The following is a 24320-nucleotide window of genomic DNA, read 5'->3' on the forward strand; positions in this document are numbered from 1 at the left end:
GGACAGAGTCCAGATATAGGACAATGCTCAGTATTGGACAGAGTCCAGATATAGCACAGTGCTCAGTATTGGACAGAGTCCAGATATAGCACAGTGCTCAGTATTGGACAGAGTCCAGATATAGCACAGTGCTCAGTATTGGACAGAGTCCAGATATAGCACAGTGCTCAGTATTGGACAGAATCCAGATATAGCACAGTGCTCAGTATTGGACAGAGTCTAGATATAGCACAGTGCTCAGTATTGGACAGAGTCCAGATATAGGACAATGCTCAGTATTGGACAGAGTCCAGATATAGGACAATGCTCAGTATTGAACAGAGTCCAGATGTAGCACAGTGCTCAGTATTGGACATAGTCCAGATATAGGACAATGCTCAGTATTGGACAGAGTCTAGATATAGGACAGTGCTCAGTATTGGACAGAGTCTAGATATAGGACAGTGCTCAGTATTGGACAAAGTCTAGATATAGGCCAGTGCTCAGTATTGGACATAGTCTAGATATAGGCCAGTGCTCAGTATTGGACAGAGTCCAGATATAGCACAGTGCTCAGTATTGGACAGAGTCCAGATAAAGGACAATGCTCAGTATTGGACAGAGTCCAGATATAGGACAATGCTCAGTATTGGACAGAGTCCAGATATAGCACAGTGCTCAGTATTGGACAGAGTCCAGATATAGCACAGTTCTCAGTATTGGACAGAGTCCAGATATAGCACAGTGCTCAGTATTGGACAGAGTCCAGATATAGCACAGTGCTCAGTATTGGACAGAGTCCAGATATAGCACAGTGCTCAGTATTGGACAGAGTCCAGATATAGCACAGTGCTCAGTATTGGACAGAGTCCAGATATAGCACAGTGCTCAGTATTGGACAGAGTCCAGATATAGCACAGTGCTCAGTATTGGACAGAGTCCAGATATAGCACAGTGCTCAGTATTGGACAGAGTCCAGATATAGCACAGTGCTCAGTATTGGACAGAGTCCAGATATTGCACAGTGCTCAGTATTGGACAGAATCTAGATATAGGCCAGTGCTCAGTATTGGACGGAGTCCAGATATAGCACAGTGCTCAGAATTGGACGGAGTCCAGATATAGCACAGTGCTCAGTATTGGACAGAGTCCAGATATAGGACAATGATCAGTATTGGACAGAGTCCAGATACAGCACAGTGCTCAGTATTGGAAGGAGTCCAGATATAGCACAGTGCTCAGTATTGGAAAGAGTCCAGATATAGGCCAGAGCTCAGTATTGGACAGAATCTAGATATAGCACAGTGCTCAGTATTGGACAGAATCTAGATATAGGCGAGTGCTCAGTATTGAACAGAGTCCAGATATAGCACAGTGCTCAGTATTGGACAGAATCTAGATATAGGCCCGTGCTCAGTATTGGACGGAGTCCAGATATAGCACAGTGCTCAGTATTGGACAGAGTCCAGATATAGCACAGTGCTCAGTATTGGACAGATTCCAGATATAGCACAGTGCTCAGTATTGGACAGAGTCCAGATATAGCACAGTGCTCAGTATTGGACAGAGTCCAGATATAGCACAGTGCTCAGTATTGGACAGAGTCCAGATATAGCACAGTGCTCAGTATTGGACAGAGTCCAGATATAGGATATAGGCCAGTGCTCAGTATTGGACAGAGTCCAGATATAGGACAGTGCTCAGTATTGGACAGAGTCCAGATATAGCACAGTGCTCAGTATTGGACAGAGTCTAGATATAGCACAGTGCTCAGTATTGGACAGAGTCCAGATATAGGATATAGGCCAGTGCTCAGTATTGGGCAGAGTCCAGATATAGGACAGTGCTCAGTATTGGACAGAGTCCAGATATAGCACAGTGCTCAGTATTGGACAGAGTCTAGATATAGCACAGTGCTCAGTATTGGACAGAGTCTAGATATAGCACAGTGCTCAGTATTGGACAGAGTCCAGATATAGGACAATGATCAGTATTGTACAGAGTCCAGATACAGCACAGTGCTCAGTATTGGACGGAGTCCAGATATAGCACAGTGCTCAGTATTGGAAAGAGTCCAGATATAGGCCAGAGCTCAGTATTGGACAGAATCTAGATATAGCACAGTGCTCAGTATTGGACAGAGTCCAGATATAGCACAGTGCTCAGTATTGGACAGAGTCCAGATATAGCACAGTGCTCAGTATTGGACAGAGTCCAGATATAGCACAGTGCTCAGTATTGGACAGAGTCCAGATATAGCACAGTGCTCAGTATTGGACAGAGTCCAGATATAGCACAGTGCTCAGTATTGGACAGAGTCCAGATATTGCACAGTGCTCAGTATTGGACAGAATCTAGATATAGGCCAGTGCTCAGTATTGGACGGAGTCCAGATATAGCACAGTGCTCAGAATTGGACGGAGTCCAGATATAGCACAGTGCTCAGTATTGGACAGAGTCCAGATATAGGACAATGATCAGTATTGGACAGAGTCCAGATACAGCACAGTGCTCAGTATTGGAAGGAGTCCAGATATAGCACAGTGCTCAGTATTGGAAAGAGTCCAGATATAGGCCAGAGCTCAGTATTGGACAGAATCTAGATATAGCACAGTGCTCAGTATTGGACAGAATCTAGATATAGGCGAGTGCTCAGTATTGAACAGAGTCCAGATATAGCACAGTGCTCAGTATTGGACAGAATCTAGATATAGGCCCGTGCTCAGTATTGGACGGAGTCCAGATATAGCACAGTGCTCAGTATTGGACAGAGTCCAGATATAGCACAGTGCTCAGTATTGGACAGATTCCAGATATAGCACAGTGCTCAGTATTGGACAGAGTCCAGATATAGCACAGTGCTCAGTATTGGACAGAGTCCAGATATAGCACAGTGCTCAGTATTGGACAGAGTCCAGATATAGCACAGTGCTCAGTATTGGACAGAGTCCAGATATAGGATATAGGCCAGTGCTCAGTATTGGACAGAGTCCAGATATAGGACAGTGCTCAGTATTGGACAGAGTCCAGATATAGCACAGTGCTCAGTATTGGACAGAGTCTAGATATAGCACAGTGCTCAGTATTGGACAGAGTCCAGATATAGGATATAGGCCAGTGCTCAGTATTGGGCAGAGTCCAGATATAGGACAGTGCTCAGTATTGGACAGAGTCCAGATATAGCACAGTGCTCAGTATTGGACAGAGTCTAGATATAGCACAGTGCTCAGTATTGGACAGAGTCTAGATATAGCACAGTGCTCAGTATTGGACAGAGTCCAGATATAGGACAATGATCAGTATTGTACAGAGTCCAGATACAGCACAGTGCTCAGTATTGGACGGAGTCCAGATATAGCACAGTGCTCAGTATTGGAAAGAGTCCAGATATAGGCCAGAGCTCAGTATTGGACAGAATCTAGATATAGCACAGTGCTCAGTATTGGACAGAATCTAGATATAGGCCAGTGCTCAGTATTGAACAGAGTCCAGATATAGCACAGTGCTCAGTATTGGACAGAGTCCAGATATGGCACAGTGCTCAGTATTGGACAGAGTCCAGATATAGCACAGTGCTCAGTATTGGACAGAGTCCAGATATAGCACAGTGCTCAGTATTGGACAGAGTCCAGATATAGCACAGTGCTCAGTATTGGACAGAGTCCAGATATAGCACAGTGCTCAGTATTGGACAGAGTCCAGATATAGCACAGTGCTCAGTATTGGACAGAGTCTAGATATAGCACAGTGCTCAGTATTGGACAGAGTCCAGATATAGGACAATGCTCAGTATTGGACAGAGTCCAGATATAGGACAATGCTCAGTATTGGACAGAGTCCAGATATAGCACAGTGCTTAGTATTGGACAGAGTCCAGATATAGGACAGTGCTCAGAATTGGACAGAGTCCAGATATAGGACAATGCTCAGTATTGAACAGAGTCCAGATATAGCACAGTGCTCAGTATTGGACAGAGTCCAGATATAGGACAATGCTCAGTATTGGACAGAGTCCAGATATAGGACAATGCTCAGTATTGGACAGAGTCTAGATATAGGACAGTGCTAAGTATTGGACAGAGTCTAGATATAGGACAGTGCTCAGTATTGGACAAAGTCTAGATATAGGCCAGTGCTCAGTATTGGACATAGTCTAGATATAGGCCAGTGCTCAGTATTGGACAGAGTCCAGATATAGCACAGTGCTCAGTATTGGACAGAGTCCAGATAAAGGACAATGCTCAGTATTGGACAGAGTCCAGATATAGGACAATGCTCAGTATTGGACAGAGTCCAGATATAGCACAGTGCTCAGTATTGGACAGAGTCCAGATATAGCACAGTGCTCAGTATTGGACAGAGTCCAGATATAGCACAGTGCTCAGTATTGGACAGAGTCCAGATATAGCACAGTGCTCAGTATTGGACAGAGTCTAGATATAGCACAGTGCTCAGTATTGGACAGAGTCCAGATATAGCACAGTGCTCAGTATTGGACAGAGTCCAGATATAGCACAGTGCTCAGTATTGGACAGAGTCCAGATATAGCACAGTGCTCAGTATTGGACAGAGTCCAGATATAGCACAGTGCTCAGTATTGGACAGAGTCCAGATATAGCACAGTGCTCAGTATTGGACAGAATCCAGATATAGCACAGTGCTCAGTATTGGACAGAGTCTAGATATAGCACAGTGCTCAGTATTGGACAGAGTCCAGATATAGGACAATGCTCAGTATTGGACAGAGTCCAGATATAGGACAATGCTCAGTATTGAACAGAGTCCAGATGTAGCACAGTGCTCAGTATTGGACATAGTCCAGATATAGGACAATGCTCAGTATTGGACAGAGTCCAGATATAGGACAATGCTCAGTATTGGACAGAGTCCAGATATAGCACAGTGCTCAGTATTGGACAGAGTCCAGATATAGCACAGTGCTCAGTATTGGACAGAGTCCAGATATAGCACAGTGCTCAGTATTGGACAGAGTCTAGATATAGCACAGTGCTCAGTATTGGACAGAGTCCAGATATAGCACAGTGCTCAGTATTGGACAGAGTCCAGATATAGCACAGTGCTCAGTATTGGACAGAGTCCAGATATAGCACAGTGCTCAGTATTGGACAGAGTCCAGATATAGCACAGTGCTCAGTATTGGACAGAGTCCAGATATAGCACAGTGCTCAGTATTGGACAGAGTCCAGATATAGCACAGTGCTCAGTATTGGACAGAGTCTAGATATAGCACAGTGCTCAGTATTGGACAGAGTCCAGATATAGGACAATGCTCAGTATTGGACAGAGTCCAGATATAGGACAATGCTCAGTATTGAACAGAGTCCAGATGTAGCACAGTGCTCAGTATTGGACATAGTCCAGATATAGGACAATGCTCAGTATTGGACAGAGTCCAGATATAGGACAATGCTCAGGATTGGACAGAGTCTAGATATAGGACAGTGCTCAGTATTGGACAGAGTCTAGATATAGGACAGTGCTCAGTATTGGACATAGTCTAGATATAGGCCAGTGCTCAGTATTGGACAGAGTCCAGATATAGCACAGTGCTCAGTATTGGACAGAGTCCAGATATAGGACAATGCTCAGTATTGGACAGAGTCCAGATATAGGACAATGCTCAGTATTGGACAGAGTCCAGATATAGGACAATGCTCAGTATTGGACAGAGTCTAGATATAGGACAGTGCTCAGTATTGGACAGAGTCTAGATATAGGACAGTGCTCAGTATTGGACAAAGTCTAGATATAGGCCAGTGTTCAGTATTGGACATAGTCTAGATATAGGCCAGTGCTCAGTATTGGACAGAGTCCAGATATAGTGTCACGCGCTGGCCTTAGTATTCTGTGTTTTCTTTATTATGTTGGTTAGGCCAGGGTGTGACATGGGTGATTATGTGTTTGTCTTGTCTAGGGGTTTTGTAGATTGATGGGGTTGTGTTCAGTGTAGTATTCTAGGTAAGTCTATGGTTGCATAGAGTGGTTCTCAATCAGAGGCAGGTGTTTATCGTTGTCTCTGATTGGGAACCATATTTAGGCAGCCATATTCTTTGGGTATTTCGTGGGTGATTGTTTCTGTCTCTGTGTTTTGCACCAGTTAGGACTGTTTCGGTTTTTCCACGGTTTCTTATTTTGTATAGTGTTCACGTTTTCATCTTTCATTAAAGATGTTTATAAATAACCACGCTGCATTTTGGTCCTCCTCTCCTTCCCAGGAAGAAAACCGTAACATATAGGACAATACTCAATACGGGATGCTGAGGCCACTAACATCCCACTGGGCACAGACTTCAATTCAACGTCTATTCCATGTTGGATCAATGTAATTTCAATTAAATGAAGTGGAATCAAAGTTGATTCAACCAGTGTGTGCTTGAACAGGTGATCGTGTTTTGGGGTGACCTGTGTAAGCGATGAGAAACAAGGTCAAAACTTGAGACAGTTATAGCACATGCTCTGCCCAGTGTGGACCTACCTTGTTGGAACTTTGGTTCAAGGTATGGCAGAAAAATAAATGACAACAAAAGCACACAAAGTTAGCCACTTCCTGCTGAACAGGAAGCAGAAACTTTTATAGACACTGCATAGTCATAGCTACAGTCATTGCTCCAGGGGCTCTAGGTGGTAGGCCAATAGGCCTAGTTCCTTTACAACTGACACTTGAGGGCCACCGAGCAGTAGGCCATCTTTTCTACTTCCATCAGTGCTTTCCAGCGGAGACTACATATCATAGGATACTCAGTAAAAGTCCACACAGAGCCATAAGGGGACATGTCTTAATCTAAGTGGCGAAGCGGCCAAACCGTAATTTGAAGTATTTGTCCGCCAGTGGAGGATAGGGAGCAGTTTGAGGTTGGCACCAGCTGCTTACCAGACCACCAGAACCACAGCTCAACAAACTCCAGCCTCTCTGGAATATACCCAGTGTTCTGAGATATGGTCCTAACTAAGACTACACGGCTCAGATTCCCCAAGTCCAAATATATCCCAAGTGGAATACTGCTATTATCTTAAAACATAGCAAGTGAGTGTATCTGAAGATTTACGCTACAGTTTTTCCATTACTTAATTATCTGAATTCTCTCAGCAGTGCTTGAAATGTCATACCACAAAACCACAAGAAGACTGCTAAACAGACAACACACAATCCAACACTTAGCCTATAACCATCAGTATAACAAATCAACACATTAATGGTTAGGGTGGTGACATGTCATGTTTTCCGATGATGTAATACTCCAATGTCTCCTAAATGATGGAGGGAATCTTGTCTGCAGTCAGAGGAGGAACACATGGAAGCGCTTGGTTTATCAGGATCATCTAGCAGCGTATTATGTGGCCTGGTTAATACACTAAATAGTGAAAGGCAGATCCTAACAGACCATGATACATAGAAAGTGATGGATTTATTACATGATTTAGTACTAATGACATCAGAGTGGTGGCAAATTTGTGTCCATGATATCATGTGCCAGTGTGTGTTTCCAGAATGAGAGAGTGTTAGGAGTAACACAGGTCACATTAAAATAGTAAGGCTTCATCCACCTCAGCTCTCTGATTCCCTGCCTGGAACAAAGAACTGCCACGACAACCGAAACAAGACAAACGTTGAGTAACTGTTGGAAAGAAAAGCCACAGAGTAAAAGAGCAGATGCCGGAAATTATGTAAAAATAAAAGGGAGTAAAAAAACGGAATTAATGTCCGTCCCAATGTCAGCTGGGTATTGTAGAATAATTAAATAATGTATATTTATTTTGTTTTCTCAATTTAATCAGAGAGAAAGTGAATCTGAGTAAGTGAGAGGAGGCGAGTGAGGTCAGAGTCAGACAGACACGCACACAACACATACTATGTATGAATAATGTAGGGTCTGTTAACATTACTGCAGTCTTCCATTAGATAGCGACACACACACACACACAACTGGGAACACAACAGTGTGTGTGTGCGTGGGGGAAAGCGAGCACCTACAGAATCACGCTTATCTATGAAAGTGCCAGTTTAGACTTTCCACTGTCAATAAACTCTCCATACAAAACTCCAGATCAAGAGCTACGTTGCCTTGCCATAATATCATATAGAGAATCACATAGAGTGTACATGACTAACACCGATCTTCAAATGCATTAAAACCATCCTTGTTATGACTAAAAACATGTTTGTTTCTCAAACCAAGGAGTGAATAACTTAATTTCCACTAACACAGGGGACTCAGACACAGTGCCAGACTTGGTATGTGTTTGTGTTGGTTGCTTAGGGAGAAGCAGGGCTGATGCTGTATGTCAGTTCAGTTCCTGTCAGTCCAGTGCTGTACAGTGCTGCTCTGGTCCGAGCCAATGGTCTGAGCCCATCCATTGTGACTGTTTGGCTGTGAGAGACTGAGGACATAAAGGCTCCTTGTGCAGGCCTGTATTAGCATCATAATCGGATCTGAACCGTGTCCGCTCTGAGCTCTGAGCCTGGTCCGCTGCTGGGTGGACTGCTGATGAAGCAACACACCGGGGTGGTGCTAACCCATGATGCCTTGAGACATGGCGTGGCGTGGGCGGCAGTGCATGGGTTAAAGACACGTACGTCAGAGGCAATCCCAATTCCCGATGATTAGGGACACAGGATGTGACATCAACACAAGACCCCAAAGTCTGATGACTGTTGAGATTCACCAGCGAGAGAAGAAACGCAAATATACAGATAAACAACACATTCACACAACACAATACTCATTTTCCAGCAAGGAAGGAAGGTTAGATAGGGACAACAATGTGCACACACACACACACACACACACACACACACGGACACAAAGCTGGTTGTGCTGCCAAGCGACGCACATGGTAGACAGGCAGGTCACAATGACTGGCTGCTCTGCTCCTGGTCTGCCTGGCCAACAGTGATAATGACTCAGTCAGTAAGTCCTGCTCTCCGCCGTGGTGAGAAGCGGGAGATCACTATTACTGTGCTGCTGACAGAGAGACGCAATGCCAGCCTGTGCAGAAAGCCCTGGAGCAAAACCAACTGTTACTGATGCCTCACGTGGGGTGGGTCAGGGAAAAGAGGGTGTTGTTGTACAGTACATTAACTATTTTCTCTTTTCATGCACAGAGGGGAGAGATAAAGCAGTTATGTTTAAGCAGTGTGATTATAATGCACTTGCTTGTGATTGGTCAGTGGTGGGCAGGCTAGTTTTAGATTGGTTGGTGGTGAGCGATGACAGGACATACCTTCTCCACGTCTGCTTTCGTTACATTGATGTCGGCGTCCATTCTCTCAAAGTACTGCTGCGCCCGGTCCGCCTCTTTACAGTCTCTCTCGAACCGCCGTTTACTCTGAGGGGAGAACAGTCGCATAGTTCTTTTAGGTGTCACTTATACAGTATGGCCTATAGCTCACTAATATAGGCTAATAAACATTTACCCTTTGGGAACTTGGAGAGGGATAGACGTCACATACAGTGTAGGTTACATGGAAGTCATATCGTTTTAGACCAGGCATTGTGTGACATAGATGTCAGTTAGCCTACATTGGACATGTGATTCTGACACAGCCAAAGGGTCTATCTCTCAAAGTCAAGTCTGTCGGAAGATTAAATAAATGTTGGTGGCTGTTTGTGCTCAAAATCATCCCTTCTTCCATCCCTCGCTCGGAACAATCAGTGTTTGTTCGTGTAGGGTGCACTCTAACCCTTGCCTCGCTGCCCTGAACACAATGGGAACATTGAGCGCTCAGAGAGGGAGGAGAGGAATGGGACTGCAATGTTTCTCTCTCTCTCTCTGTCCAGATAGTGATAAGGAAGGCCCTGTAGAGACTCAAACAATCACAGGGATAGGCTCTCCTTTACAGAGAAAACAAATACACTGACACTCATTCCTTTCACTCCTTCATGTGTTGGCCTCTCCTCCTCCACTCCTTGTGATCAGCTTGGAGGGATGCCTTTATGCTAGGCTTTAGGAATGCACAACAATCTACTGCACTGTCCTTGAGAAACTCAGTCTGAATTAATGCAGTCTTCAGACCTGTTGTTAACCTGTTAATGAGGTAATGTCTTAATCTACCCTGCATATGGAACAGTCTGATGGTTCATTCAACGTTTACGGTCAAATTGTAGACCAATGAAACCTTGGATACATCTCTATTTGTCCAGGAAGCCTACGGCGCCCCAGAACCTCACCATCTCCACTTCCCTTCTTCATTTGATCTAATTTCAATCTGAGATGCAGCTACTGTATAACCGTTGGTAAACTTTGAGCTCTGCAGTCCTATCCTCAACAATCTTTCACATTCACAAAAAAAGGGCCATTGTTTTGGTTTAGTTTGTCATTGGGATGGAATGGCTTAGGGATAAAGGCTGTATGTTATGAGTGTGAATCCTGTGTAAATCCCTGTCTAGTGATTTTTATTAAACACACAGTTCCATACATTCGATACCCACTAATCCTTAAAAAGAAGTGATTCCATTCACTGCCATGTAATGGGCTTCAGTTTCTCCACCTACAATACTGCAATTTAGCAACTACATGCATACTATAACCACTAAACTGTCATAACTGTAGTAGTACTATGACTACTGAGATGTCATGACTGTAGTAGTACTATAACCACTAAACTGTCATAACTGTAGTAGTACTATGACTACTGAGATGTCATGACTGTAGTAGTACTATAACCACTAAACTGTCATAACTGTAGTAGTACTACGACTACTGGGCTGCCATAACTGCAGTAGTACTATGACTACTGGGCTGCCATAACTGTAGTAGTACTACGACTACTGGGCTGCCATAACTGTAGTAGTACTACGACTACTGGGCTGCCATAACTGTAGTAGTACTACGACTACTGGGCTGTCATAACTGTAGTAGTACTATGACTACTGGGCTGTCATAACTGTAGTAGTACTACGACTACTGGGCTGTCATAACTGTAGTAGTACTATGACTACTGAGATGTCATGACTGTAGTAGTACTACGACTACTGGGCTGCCATAACTGTAGTAGTACTAGGACTACTGGGATGTCATAACTGTAGTAGTACTATGACTACTGAGATGTCATGACTGTAGTAGTACTACGACTACTGGGCTGTCATAACTGTAGTAGTACTACGACTACTGGGCTGTCATAACTATAGTAGTACTATGACTACTGGGCTGTCATAACTGTAGTAGTACTAGGACTACAGGGCTGAAATAGTATTATAGTAGTACTACATACTCAGTAATACTACTCTATACAGTACTTACCGACTCCAGCTGTTTCCACAAGCTCTCAATCTGTTGCTGCGCTTTACGTCCATCATGGAAGTGCTGATCGAGAAAGAGAAAAAAGTTATCACAACGTTTGCTCATAAATCATATCTAGAAGAGCAGTGGGAGGGTTGGGGGGTAAAGAAATATAGTAATAAAGAAATTATTAGTTTTATTTTGATTAAAGAGATGGAAGGCAGACGAGATGACGGGTGACTGATGTTTCTGTCGGATGTATGATTTATGCTGTGACACACCAGGAGATGATGGATTGAAAGCAGCTACCCTGTGAGATGCAGGTTTGCCTCACCATGTTCCAGACCTAGGGCTAATACAGAAGACCAGGCTTCCCTAACTGGCGGAATTTTCATTGTTGTACATAAAAGACCTTAAAAACACCAGAAAATCAGCTCCAAGTGATTTACATTTTGGACATCTGTTCCCAAGTATTCCCACGCATAATAGAGACGGAATCTTATACAAATGTAAACATGGTTTGAAATGATTGTTTATGTCAAATATTATATCTGTTTGGGCTTCTTGCGGTCAATTTGCAGTCTCCAAATGATTTTGTATTATTTTCAGGCCCCATGACCATCCGCCCAAGAAAGAAATTGGCCCGCGGCTGAATCTAGTTGATGATGCCTGCAGTAGACGTTTGTACTTAATCCCAGTAGATGGCACAGATTTGATTACAGTGACAGACCAATTGGCACAAAGCACTAGATCACAGGTGCACAGCTACAGCCTGCAACTTCAAAACAGATGGAGATTACAACTTTCTGCACCTTTCTGAACCTACAGATGGATATTACATTACTTCCCCTTATTAGATTGAAAAGATGATGGCGTTTCAGTCACAATGACCTTCTTCATTGGAGTAGAGGAGCGTTACATGTCTGTGTGAAAGCGATGCATTATGTCCATGAGCAGAACAGAAGCTGGTTGATTGGTTAGAGTGTAGTACCTCAGAGTCACGTGTCCTGACACTAGTGACATATGACAGGAAGGTGAGAGAAGCTGCTGATAGTTACCCTACCTGGGGACAGGACACCCATCCTAATTCCCCCCAAATGTTACACGTGTGTACTGAGGCATGACCAACATATACAGTGGCAAGAAAAAGTATGTGAACCCTTTGGAAATACCTGGATTTCTGCATAAATTGGTCATAAAATGTGATCTGATCTTCATCTAGGTCACAACAATAGACACAGTCTGCTTAAACTAATAACACACAAACAATTCTACGTTTTCATGTCTTTATTGAACACACCGCGTAAACATTCACAGTGCAGGGTGGGAAAAGTATGTGAACCTTTGGATTTAATAACTGGTTGACCCTCCTTTGGCAGCAATAACCTCAACCAAACGTTTTCTGTAGTTGCGGATCAGACCTGCACAACGGTCAGGAGGAATTTTTGACCATTCCTCTTCACAAAATTGTTTCAGTTCAGCAATATTCTTGGGATGAACAGCTCTCTTTTGCTGTCATGCCACAGCATCTCAATCGGGTTGAGGTCAGGACTCTGACTGGTCCACTCCAGAAGGCGTATTTTCTTCTGTTGAAGCCATTCTGTTGTTGATTTACTTCTGTGTTTTAGGTCGTTGTCCTGTTGCATCACCCAACTTCTGTTGAGCTTCAATTGGCGGACAGATAGCCTAACATTCTCCTGCAAAATGTCTTGATTAACTTGGGAATTCATTTTTCCGTCGATGACAGCAAGCTGTCCAGGTCCTGAGGCAGCAAAGCAGCCCCAAACCATGATGCTCCCTCCACCATATTTTACAGTTGAGATGAGGTTTATGATGTTGGTGTGCTGTGCCTTTTTTTCTCCACACATAGCATGGTGTGTTCCTTCCAAACAACTCAACTGTAGTTTCATCCACAGAATATTTTGCCAGGTGCAAAATATTCTGGAACATCCAGGTGCAGTTTTGAAAACTTCAGACGCAATGTTTTTGTTGGACAGCAGTCGCTTCTTCTGTGGTGTCCTCCCATGAACACCATTCTTGTTTAGTGTTTTCTGTATCATAGACTGGTCCACAGAGATGTTAGCATGTTCCAGAGATTTCAATAAATCTTTAGCTGACACTAGGATTCTTCTTCCTCATTGAGCATTCTGCGCTGTGCTCTTGCAGTCATCTTTGCAGGACGGCCACTCCAAGGGAGAGTAGCAACAGTGCTGAACTTTCTCCATTTATAGACAATTTGTCTTACCGTGGACTGATGAACATCAAGGCTTTTAGAGATACTTTTGTAACCCTTTCCAGATTTATGCAAGTCAACAATTATTCATCTTAGGTCTTCTGAGATGTCTTTGTTCGAGACATGGTTCACATCAGGCAATGCTTCATGTGAATAGCAAACTCAAATTTTGTGAGTGTTTTTTATAGAGCAAGGTAGCTCTAACCAACATCTCCAATTTGACTGGACTGCAGGTTAGCTGACTACTCACTCCAATTAGCTTTTGGAGAAGTCATTATCCTAGGGGTTCACATACTTTTTACAACCTACATGGAGAAGTCATTATCCTAGGGGTTCACATCATTTTTACAACCTACATGGAGAAGTCATTATCCTAGGGGTTCACATCATTTTTACAACCTACATGGAGAAGTCATTATCCTAGGGGTTCACATCATTTTTACAACCTACATGGAGAAGTCATTATCCTAGGGGTTCACATCATTTTTACAACCTACATGGAGAAGTCATTATCCTAGGGGTTCACATCATTTTTACAACTTACATGGTGAATGTTTAAATTATCTATTCAATATAGAAAAGAAACACACATTAATTTGTGTGTCATTAGTTTAAGCACACTGTTTGTCTATTGTTGTTACTTAGATGAAGATCAGAGAGAGAGAGAGCGAGCGAGAGAGAGAGAGAAATAAGTGACTGAAAAGATCTAGAGCTACCATACAGACACAGATAGTGACTGAAAGGATCTAGAGCTACCAGACAGACACAGATAGTGACTGAAAGGATCTAGAGATTCCAGACAGACACAGATAGTGACTGAAAGGATCTAGAGATACCAGACAGACACAGATAGTGACTGAAAGGATCTAGAGCTACCAGACAGACACAGATAGTGACTGAAAGGATCTAGAGATTCCAGACAGACACAGATAGTGACTGAAAGGATCTAGAGCTACCAGACAGACACAGATAGTGACTGAAAGGATCTAGAGATACCAGACAGACACAGATAGTGACTGAAAGGATCTAGAGATACCAGACAGACACAGATAGTGACTGAAAGGATCTAGAGATACCAGACAGACACAGATAGTGACGGAACGACAGAGAGATTCTAAGATGGCTGCCAGTGCCAGCCTTGCCAAGCGTGGCATATTGCACAGGGAGGACATGGCAGCTGTCGGTCTGGGCATGCTCAGTAAACACGCTGGGTGTTTTTCTAACAGGCCGCACTTGGCCTTCCCCCCTCCAGGGAATTAATGAGAGAAGGAGTGAGAGAAGGAATGAGAGCCCAACTCGACCAAAAGGCAGAACACGTTTCTCTGCAGTCTTCTCTGGATTGTCTCTGAACATTTCAAAAGATACATAAATGGACAGAACATGGTGTGTTATAAAGGCCTAATAATGAATGTATCACTCCTATTATAAAACAGTGTAGAACATTTCATTGAAGCAGTTGATATCAATGAAACAAATGAAAGAGAGCTATGCCCAGCAAGCACCAGTCTATGCTGGTCTCAACCTCAGTAGCTGTGTGGAATATCGATGTCTTCCCCAGGCGTTCAATAAAAGACACAGACTATTATAGAGAATGAAAAGCCCAGCGCTTGTATTTCAGTGGCGTATCAATGCTTCTAATCTAAATGGCCCGTCAGTAACTCTTGTATTCTGCACACACACGCCGGACGGCATACATGCACACACACACACACACACACACACACACACACACACACACACACACACACACACGAGAAGAAAGACAAGGAGTTAACTTCTACCGAATTTATTATTTAGAGCACATATCTGTAAATGTCTAGGCCAAATTTTCCCAAACTCAGATCTCAGGACCCCAAGGGGTGCATGTTTTGGTTTTTGCCCTAACACTACACAGCTGATTCAAATGATCAAACCTTGATGATTAGTTGATTATTTGAATCAGCTGTGTAGTACTAGGGCAAAAAACAAAACGTGCACCCCCAGGACTGAGTTTGGGAAACCCTGGTGAAGTTAATATGACTGACCTGGGTTTAGACAGAACCTTGGAAATGTCACTATTCACGTCCTTGTCTTACTGGGGAAACCAGACTATCTTTGGGGAAGCTGAGTCAAATGGGGAAGTTCTCAAACTGTTTTAGGGGAATTCCTTCAGCTCTTGAAGGGAATGGCCCACCCTGGAGCCGGTCACAACTTGTAGACTTGTTTACATGCTGCTGCGAGGTTTGTTGCTAACGGTTCTTTGCTACCTGCCAACTTTACAGTTTTTACTTTTTAATTACCGTTTTATATTTTTTATTTTTCCCCTCTATCAACTTTTTTCACCCCGGACGGACGCTTTATCTGGGCATGGTTCAACAGGACCTCCACCAGCCGAAGCTAAGTAGTACCATTAACATTATGCCTTCTAATTGCAGTCACTGTACTCATAATATACAGGAGAACGATCGCCTTATGGCGAGGATAGCTGTGCTACAAGCCCTGCTTCAGACGCAAGCGTTAGGCAAGGGTAATTTCAGTGTAGGAAAGGATGAAACAGCGTCTGTGCCACCAATAAGTACAGGTAGTAGTATAAATCCCCTTGCACAGTCCCTGCAGCCAGACAATTTTGCCATGGCTTCTGGAAGGAAATGCTGTAGGAATGCTCAACCGGTGTTTCTCATTCAGCCCGACAGAAACTTTCAACCGGATCTCCCCATTAAGCAACGATTGAGAATCCAAGTCTTCTCTGGTCTCTCCTCCACCCGTAAAAGGGGTCTGAGACACCGAAGCCTCCCACCATTAGCTCTGAAAAATTGAACACCCTAGTCATTGGCGACTCCATTACCCGTAGTATTAGACTTAAAAAGAATCATCCAGCGAGCATACATTGTTTACCAGGAGGTAGGGCTACCGACGTTAAGGCTAATCTGAAGATGGTGCTGGCTAAGGCTAAAACTGCAGAGTGTAGAGAGTATAGGGATATTGTCATCCACATCAGCACCAACGATGTTAGAATGAAACAGTCAGAGGTCACCAAGCGCAACATAGGTTCAGCGAGTAAATCAGCTAGAAAGATGTGTTGGCATCGAATAATTGTCTCTGGCCCCCTCCCAATTAGGGGGAGTGATGAGCTCTACAGCAGTCTCACAACTCAATCGCTGGTTGAAAACTGTTTTCTGCCCCTCCCAAAAGATAGAATTTGTAAATAATTGTCCCTCTTTCTGGAACTCACCCACAAACAGGACCAAGCCTGGCCTGCTGAGGAGTGACGGACTCCATCCTAGCTGGAGGGGTGCTCTCATCTTATCTATGAACATAGACAGGGCTCTATCTTCTCTAGCTCCACAATGAGATAAGGTGCAGGCCAGGCAGCAGGCTGTTAGCCAGCCTGCCAGCTTAGTGGAGTCTGCCACTAGCACAGTCAGTGTAGTCAGCTCAGCTATCGTCATTGAGACCGTGTCTGTGCCTCGATCTAGGTTGGGCAAAACTAAACATGGCGGTGTTCGCCTTTTCAATCTCACTGGAATAAAGACCTCCATTCCTGTCATTATTGAAAGAGATTGTGATATCTCACATCTGAAAATAGGGCAACTTAATGTCAGATCCCTCACTTCCAAGGAAGTTATAGTCAATTAACTAATCACTGATCATAATCTTGATGTGATTGGTCTGACTGAAACATGACTTAAGCCTGATGAATTTACTGTGTTAAATGACGCCTCTCCTCCTGGTTACACTAGTGACCATATCCCCCGCGCATCCCGCAAAGGCGGAGGTGTTGCTAATATTTACGAAAGCAAATTTCAATTAACAAAAAAAAAAAGACTGTGTTTTCATTTTTTGAGCTTCTAGTCATGAAATCTATGCAGCCTACTCAATCCCTTTTTATAGCTACTGTTTACAGGCCTCCTGGGCCGTATACACCATTCCTCACTGAGTTCCCTGTAGTCCGATCGGACCTTGTAGTCATGGCAGATAATATTCACATTTTTGGTGACTTTAATATTCACATGGAAAAGTCTACGACGCACTCCAAAAGGCTTTCGGAGCCATCATCGACTCAGTGGGTTTTGTTCAATATGTCTCCGGACCTACTCACTGACACAGTCATACTCTGGACCTAGTTTTGTCCTGTGGAATAAATATTGTGGATCTTAATGTTTTCTGCATAATCCTGGACTATCGGACCACCATTTTATTACGTTTGCAATCGCAACAAATAATCTGCTCAGACCCAAACCAAGGATCATCAAAAGCTGTGCTATAAATTCTTGGACAACCCGAAGATTCCTAGATGCCCTTCCAGACTCCCTCTACCTACCCAAGGACGTCAGAGTACAAAAAAATCACCAAACTGAGGAACTAAATTTAACCTTGCGTAATACCCTAGATGCAGTCGCACCCATAAAAACAAAAAAACCTTTGTCATAAGAAACTAGCACCCTGATATACAGAAAATACCAGAGCCCTGGAGACAGGGATTTCTCCTATAGAGCTAAATTTTTATGGAATGGTCTGCCTACCCATGTGAGAGACGCAGACTCGGTCTCAACCTTTAAGTCTTTACTGAAGACTCATCTCTTCAGTAGGTCCTATGATTGAGTGTAGTCTGGCCCAGGGGTGTGAAGGTGAACGGAAAAGCACTGGAGCGGCGAACCACACTTGCTGTCTTTGTCTGGCCGGTTCCCCTCTCTCCACTGGGATTCTCTGCCTCTAACCCTATTACGGGGGCCGAGTCACTGGCTTACTGGTGCTCTTCCACGCCGTCCCTAGGAGGGGTGCGTCACTTGAGTGGGTTGAGTCAGTGACATGATATCTCTCTCCCTCTCCCTCCCTCCGACTTCCTCTCTCGAACTCCCTCTACCACACCTGCTGTCTCTAACTCTGAATAATCAGCAATGATGTAAAAAGGGCTTTATAAATACATTTGATTGATTGATTGATTGATGTGAGCCACTAGAAATGCATTGGAGAGTCCAGTGACGTAGTCAAGTGTCTCAGCTCTACAACTGAAACATACTAAAGGTTGAGCGCCAAAGGGAACTCCCCTTTAAAAGATCACAGGTTTGTAAGCCGATCATAACTGACAGTAAAGAAGAATGTTTACCTCTCCAGGTCACCGCACAGAGAGAGGCAGGTGGCAAGTAATTTCACAAGACACAGAGAAGACCGGAACAAGTGACATCATTGTTACTGTCAAACTCTCTCCGTCAAGCAAATATTTTCTTCTCCATGACAACATTTCAGAGGGAAGTTTGCAAGAGCAGAGGCAACTGAGACAGTGTGTTAGGGGGAAGACGTCTATAAAAGATAAACAAATCACATTGTTCCAAATGCACTATATAGAGAATAGGGTCCCATTTTGGACGCAGACACTGAGACACAAACATTGCTCCCCAAACAAGCTGCTATAAAGAATATCCAATGTTCCAGTACAGTAGTAGACAGGGCTGTGGTGGAATATCTAAGCATACAGTACTGTAGGAGTTTTCTAAGTGTATGATTTGAACTCAGGCAGCTTTATCAGGCATGGGCACCATATGATGCTATTCACTCTAGAACAAAGCCCAGTGTTTCTGATTCAGACCCAACTGCAGTAGAAATATACAGTATCTGTCAAAGGTTTGGACACACCTACAGTACTCATTCAAGGGTTTTTCTTTAATTTGACTATTTTCTACATTGCAGAATAATAGTGAAGACATCAAAACTATGAAATAACACATATGGAATGATGTAGTAACCAAAAAAGTGTTTAACAAATCTAAATATATTTTATATTTAAAATTCTTCAAAGTTGCTACCCTTTGCCTTGATGACAGAGTTGCACACTCTTGGCATTCTCTCAACCAGCTTCATGAGGTAGTTACCTGGAATTCATCTCAATTAACAGGTGTTTCAAGTTAATTCATGGAATTTCTTTCCTTCTTAATACGTTTCAGCCAATCAGTTGTGTTGTGACAAGGCAAACGTGATATACAGAAGAAAGCCAAGTCAAGTAAAAGACCAAGTCCATATTATTGCAAGAAAAGCTTAAATAAGCAAAGAGAAACGACAGTCCATCATTACTTTAACCTGTTAGAGCTCTAGGGGCGCTATTTCATTTTTGGATAAAAAACGTTCCCGTTTTAAGCGCGATATTTTGTCACGAAAAGATGCTCGACTATGCATATTCTTGACAGTTTTGGAAAGAAAACACTCTGAAGTTTCAGAATCTGCAAAGATTTTGTCTGTAAGTGCCCCAGAACTCATTCTACAGGCGAAACCAAGATGATGCATCACCCAGGAATTAGCAGAATTTCTGAAGCTCTGTTTTCCATTCTCTCCTTATATGGCTGTGATTGCGCAACGAATGAGCCTACACTTTCTGTCGTTCGCCCAAGGTCTTAGCAGCATTGTGACGTATTTGTAGGCATATCATTGGAAGATTGACCATAAGAGACTACATTTTCCAAGTGTCCGCCTGGTGTCCTGCGTCGAATTCGGTGCGCAATTGCCAGCTGCTTCTACTTTACCATTTGATTCAGGGGAGAAAGCATGTGTCCAAGAACGATGTATCAATGAAGAGATATGTGAAAAACACCTTGATGATTGATTCTAAACAACGTTTGCCATGTTTTCAGTCGATATTATGGAGTTAATTTGGAAAAAAGTTCGCGTTTTGAGGACTGAATTTTCGGATTTTTTTTGGTAGCCAAATGTGATGTATAAAAGGAGCTATTTCTAATACACAAGGAATCTTTTTGGAAAAACTGAGCATCTGCTATCTAACTGAGAGTATCCTCATTGAAAACATCAGAAGTTCTTCAAAGGTAAATGATTTTATTTGAAGGCTTTTATGTTTTTGTTAATGTTGCGTGCTGGATGCTAACGCTAATGCTAACGCTAAATGCTAACGCGAAATGCTAACGCTAGCTAGCTACTTTTATACAAATTATTGTTTTCCTATGGTTGAGAAGCATATTTTGAAAATCTGAGATGACAGTGTTGTTTACAAAAGGCTAAGCTTGAGAGATGGCATATTTATTTCATTTCATTTGCGATTTTCATAAATAGTTAACGTTGTGTTATGCTAATGAGCTTGCTGATAGATTTACACAATCCTGGATACAGGGGTTTTTTCATAGCTAAACGTGACGCAGAAAACGGAGCGATTTGTCCTAAACAAATAATCTTTCAGGAAAAACTGAACATTTGCTATCTGAGAGTCTCCTCATTGAAAACATCTGAAGTTCTTCAAAGGTAAATGATTTTATTTGAATGCTTTTCTGTTTTTTTGTGTAAATGTTGCCAGCTGAATGCTAATGCTAAATGCTACGTTAGCCATCAATACTGTTACACAAATGCTTGTTTTGCAATGGTTGAGAAGCATATTTTGAAAATCTGAGATGACAGTGTTGTTAACAAAAGGCTAAGCTTGAGAGCTAGCATATTTATTTCATTTCATTTGCGATTTTCATGAATAGTTAACGTTGCGTTATGGTAATGAGCTTGAGTCTGTATTCACGATCCCGGATCCGGGATGGGGAGATCAGAAAGGTTAAGACATGAAAGTCAGTCAATCAGGAAAATTTCAAGAACTTTGAAAGTTTCTTCAAGGGCAGTCGCAAAAACCATAAAGCGCTATGATGAAACTGTCTCTTACGAGGACCGCCACAGGAAAGGAAGACCCAAAGTTACTTCTGCTGCAGAGGATAAGTTCATTAGAGTTACCAGCCTCAGAAATTGCATTGTGAATCAGGCCTTCATGGTTGAATTGCTGCAAAGAAACCACTACTAAAGGACACCAATAATAATAAGAGACTTGCTTGGGCCAAGAAACACACTTTACCAGCATGGCTACCACAGCATTCTGCAGCGATACGCCATTCCATCTGGTTTGCACTTCGTGGGACTATCATTTGTTTTTCAACAGGACAATGACCCAACACACTTCCAGGCTCTGTAAGGGTTATTTGACCAAGGAGAGTGATGGAGTGCTGCATCAGATGACCTGACATCCACAATCACCCAACCTCAACCCAATTGAGATGGTTTGGGATGAGTTGGACCACAGAGTGAAGGAAAAGCAGCCAACAAGTGCTCAGCATATGTGGGAACTCCTTCAAGACTGTTGGAAAAGCATTCCAGGTGAAGCTGGTTGAGAGAATGCCAAGAGTGTGCAAAGCTGTCATCAAGGCAAAGCTGTCATCATGGCTACTTTGAAGGATCTAAAATATCCCGGGCAACGAAGGAGTTGCTTCGTAAGAAGCATTTCAAGGTCCTGGAGTGGCCTAGCCAGTCTCCAGATCTCAACCCCATAGAAAATCTTTGGAGGGAGTTGAAAGTCCGTGTTGTCCAGCAACAGCCCCCAAACATCACTGCTCTAGAGGAGATCTACATGGAGGAATGGGCCAAAATACCAGCAACAGTGTGTGAAAACCTTGTGAAGACTTACAGAAAATGTTTGACCTCTGTCATTGCCAACAAAGGGTATATAACAAAGTATTGAGAAACTTTTGTTATTGGCCAAATACTTATTTTCCACCATCATTTGCAAATAAATTCATTAAAAATCCTACAATGTGATTTTCTGGAATTCTTTTCTCATTTTGTCTGTCATAGTTGAACTGTACCTATGATGAAAATTACAGGCCTCTCTCATCTTTTTAAGTGGGAGAACTTGCACAATTGGTGGCTGACTAAATACTTTTTTGCCCCACTGTATATATATATTTTAACGTTATTTTACCAGGTAAGTAGACTGAGAACACATTCTCAGTTACAACAACAACCTGGGGAATAGTTACAGGGAAGAGGAGATGAATGATCCTATTGGAAGCTGGGGATGATTTGCTGGCCATGATGGTATGAGGGCCAGATTGGGAATTTAGCCGGGACACTGGGGTTAACACCCCTACTCTTATGATAAGTACCATGGGATCTTTAATGACCACAGAGAGTCAGGACACCAGTTTAACATCCCATCCGAAAGACAGCACCCTACACAGGGCAATGTCCACAATCACTGCCCTGGGGCATTGGGATATTTTTTTCAGACTAGAGGAAAGAGTGCTTCCTACTGGCTGTCCAACACCACTTCCAGCAGCATCTGGTCTCCCATTTAGGGACTGACCAAGACCAACCCTGCTTAGCTTCAGAGGCAAGCCAGCAGTGGAATGCAGGGTGGTATGCTGCAGGTATTCTGGTGAGAACATTGACTATATTGGCATCTGTATGGGCAACATGGTCTACAGACAGTGCTTCTCAGTGTCTGCCAGTCTATCTGTCCATATTTACATTTCTGGGCTAGGCTGTTGCAGCGATCCTCTTGGCCCAGGTCTATCCAGCCCGTATAGTTAAGGAAACACCACCTTGATCTCCCCAACAAAGCCTCCCCTCATCCTACCCCCCTCTCCTACCTCCCTCTTTCCCCTCTCCTCACCTCCTCAGAACAGCAACATGTGACTGCCAGGGCTTGGGGCTCCAGGGAGTAATGATTTGGGGTAATGTTTTTAAAAAATGGGTTGAGTCCCAGTCAGGTAGAAGAGATTTTGAAATAATTTGTCTTGCGATGCCAGGTTCAGTTGGCAGCCCTTTACTTGGACACATGTTTTCTTATCCCAGACAAAGTAATTGTCCATGCCTGCCCACTACACTCCTGGTACAGTAGAGAGCAGACTAGTGAACCATTATACAGAGATAGCCTAACATGACCCTGCTCTGGCTGGATGGATTGGCTCCAGGTACCATAGCCACCAGCCAAGCATGACCAATGAATGTGGCTGTGAAGAGAGCAAAAACACAACACTGTATAGAGCCTTGAAACCGTCACAAGTTAGATTATTTTGCTTCCAAGCTTTGAACTCTGACTCTCCCGTGACACAAAACGACTACATGTCCTCTCTTTCTCTCACACACACTCCTTGGTTCTCTCTCACATGTACACAAGCGCACGCACACACACACCACGCAAGACTCATTAGTCCAATCATCATCCTCTCTGAAAGATGTGTATTATGGTAGGAGCTGTGGGACTGGAGAAGAATAGACGGACCGGGCAAGAGGATCAGAGGGGTCTTCTCTCTCTCTCCACCCTGGCCTCCCTCCCTCTCCTTGCCCTGGCCCGTCCAGAGAGAACCGTGCCCCAGCTCTGTGTAGAGGCCGACTCCTCAAGATACATGTATATGGTGCTGTTGGTGCACACAGTGAGTGTGAGAAAAACAACTCCCAAACAGACTGATATAGAGTGGCAAGAAAAAGTATGTGAACCCTTTGGAATTGCCAGGATTTCTGCATAAATTGGTCATAAAATTTGACCTGATCTTCATCTAAGTCACAACAATAGACAAACACAGTACACTTAAACTAATAGCACACAAATTATTATATTTGTCTTGCCTATTTTTAATATATAATTTAAACATTCACAGTGTCGGTTGTAAAAAGTATGTGAACCCCTAGGATAATGACATCTCCAAAAGCTAATTGGAGTCAGGAGTCAGCTAACCTGCAGTCCAATCAATCAGACGAGATTGGAGATGTTGGTTAGAGCTGCCCTGCCCTAAACAAATTAAAAAAAAATGTGTTTGATATTCACTAGAAGCATTGCCACATGTGAACCCCGCCTCGAACAAAAGAGATCTCAGAAGACCTAAGATTAATAATTGTTGACTTGCATAAAGCTGGAAAGGGTTACAAAAGTATCTCTAAAAGCCTTGATGTTCATCAGTCCACGGTAAGATAACTGTCTATAAATGGAGAAAGTTCAGCACTGTTGCTACTCTCCCTTGAAGTGGCCGTCCTGCAAAGATGACTGCAAGAGCACAGCGCAGAATGCTCAACGAGGTTAAGAAGAAACCTAGATTGTCAGCTAAAGATTTACAGAAATCTCTGGAACATGCTAACA

General features: G+C 43.2%; 1 protein-coding gene across 1 annotated transcript in view; it reads right to left on the reverse strand.

Annotated features, from left to right (window-relative positions):
* The window catches only part of LOC110523375 (formin-binding protein 1), a 120179-nt gene that overhangs the window by 51869 nt on the left and 43990 nt on the right, over positions 1 to 24320 (reverse strand). The window contains 2 exon segments of the mRNA XM_036977007.1: positions 9223 to 9327; positions 11242 to 11304. Coding sequence (XP_036832902.1) covers positions 9223 to 9327; positions 11242 to 11304 — 168 coding nt within the window.

This window comes from Oncorhynchus mykiss, chromosome 5 (genome assembly GCF_013265735.2).
Source record: "Oncorhynchus mykiss isolate Arlee chromosome 5, USDA_OmykA_1.1, whole genome shotgun sequence".
Lineage (NCBI taxonomy): Eukaryota > Metazoa > Chordata > Actinopteri > Salmoniformes > Salmonidae > Oncorhynchus > Oncorhynchus mykiss.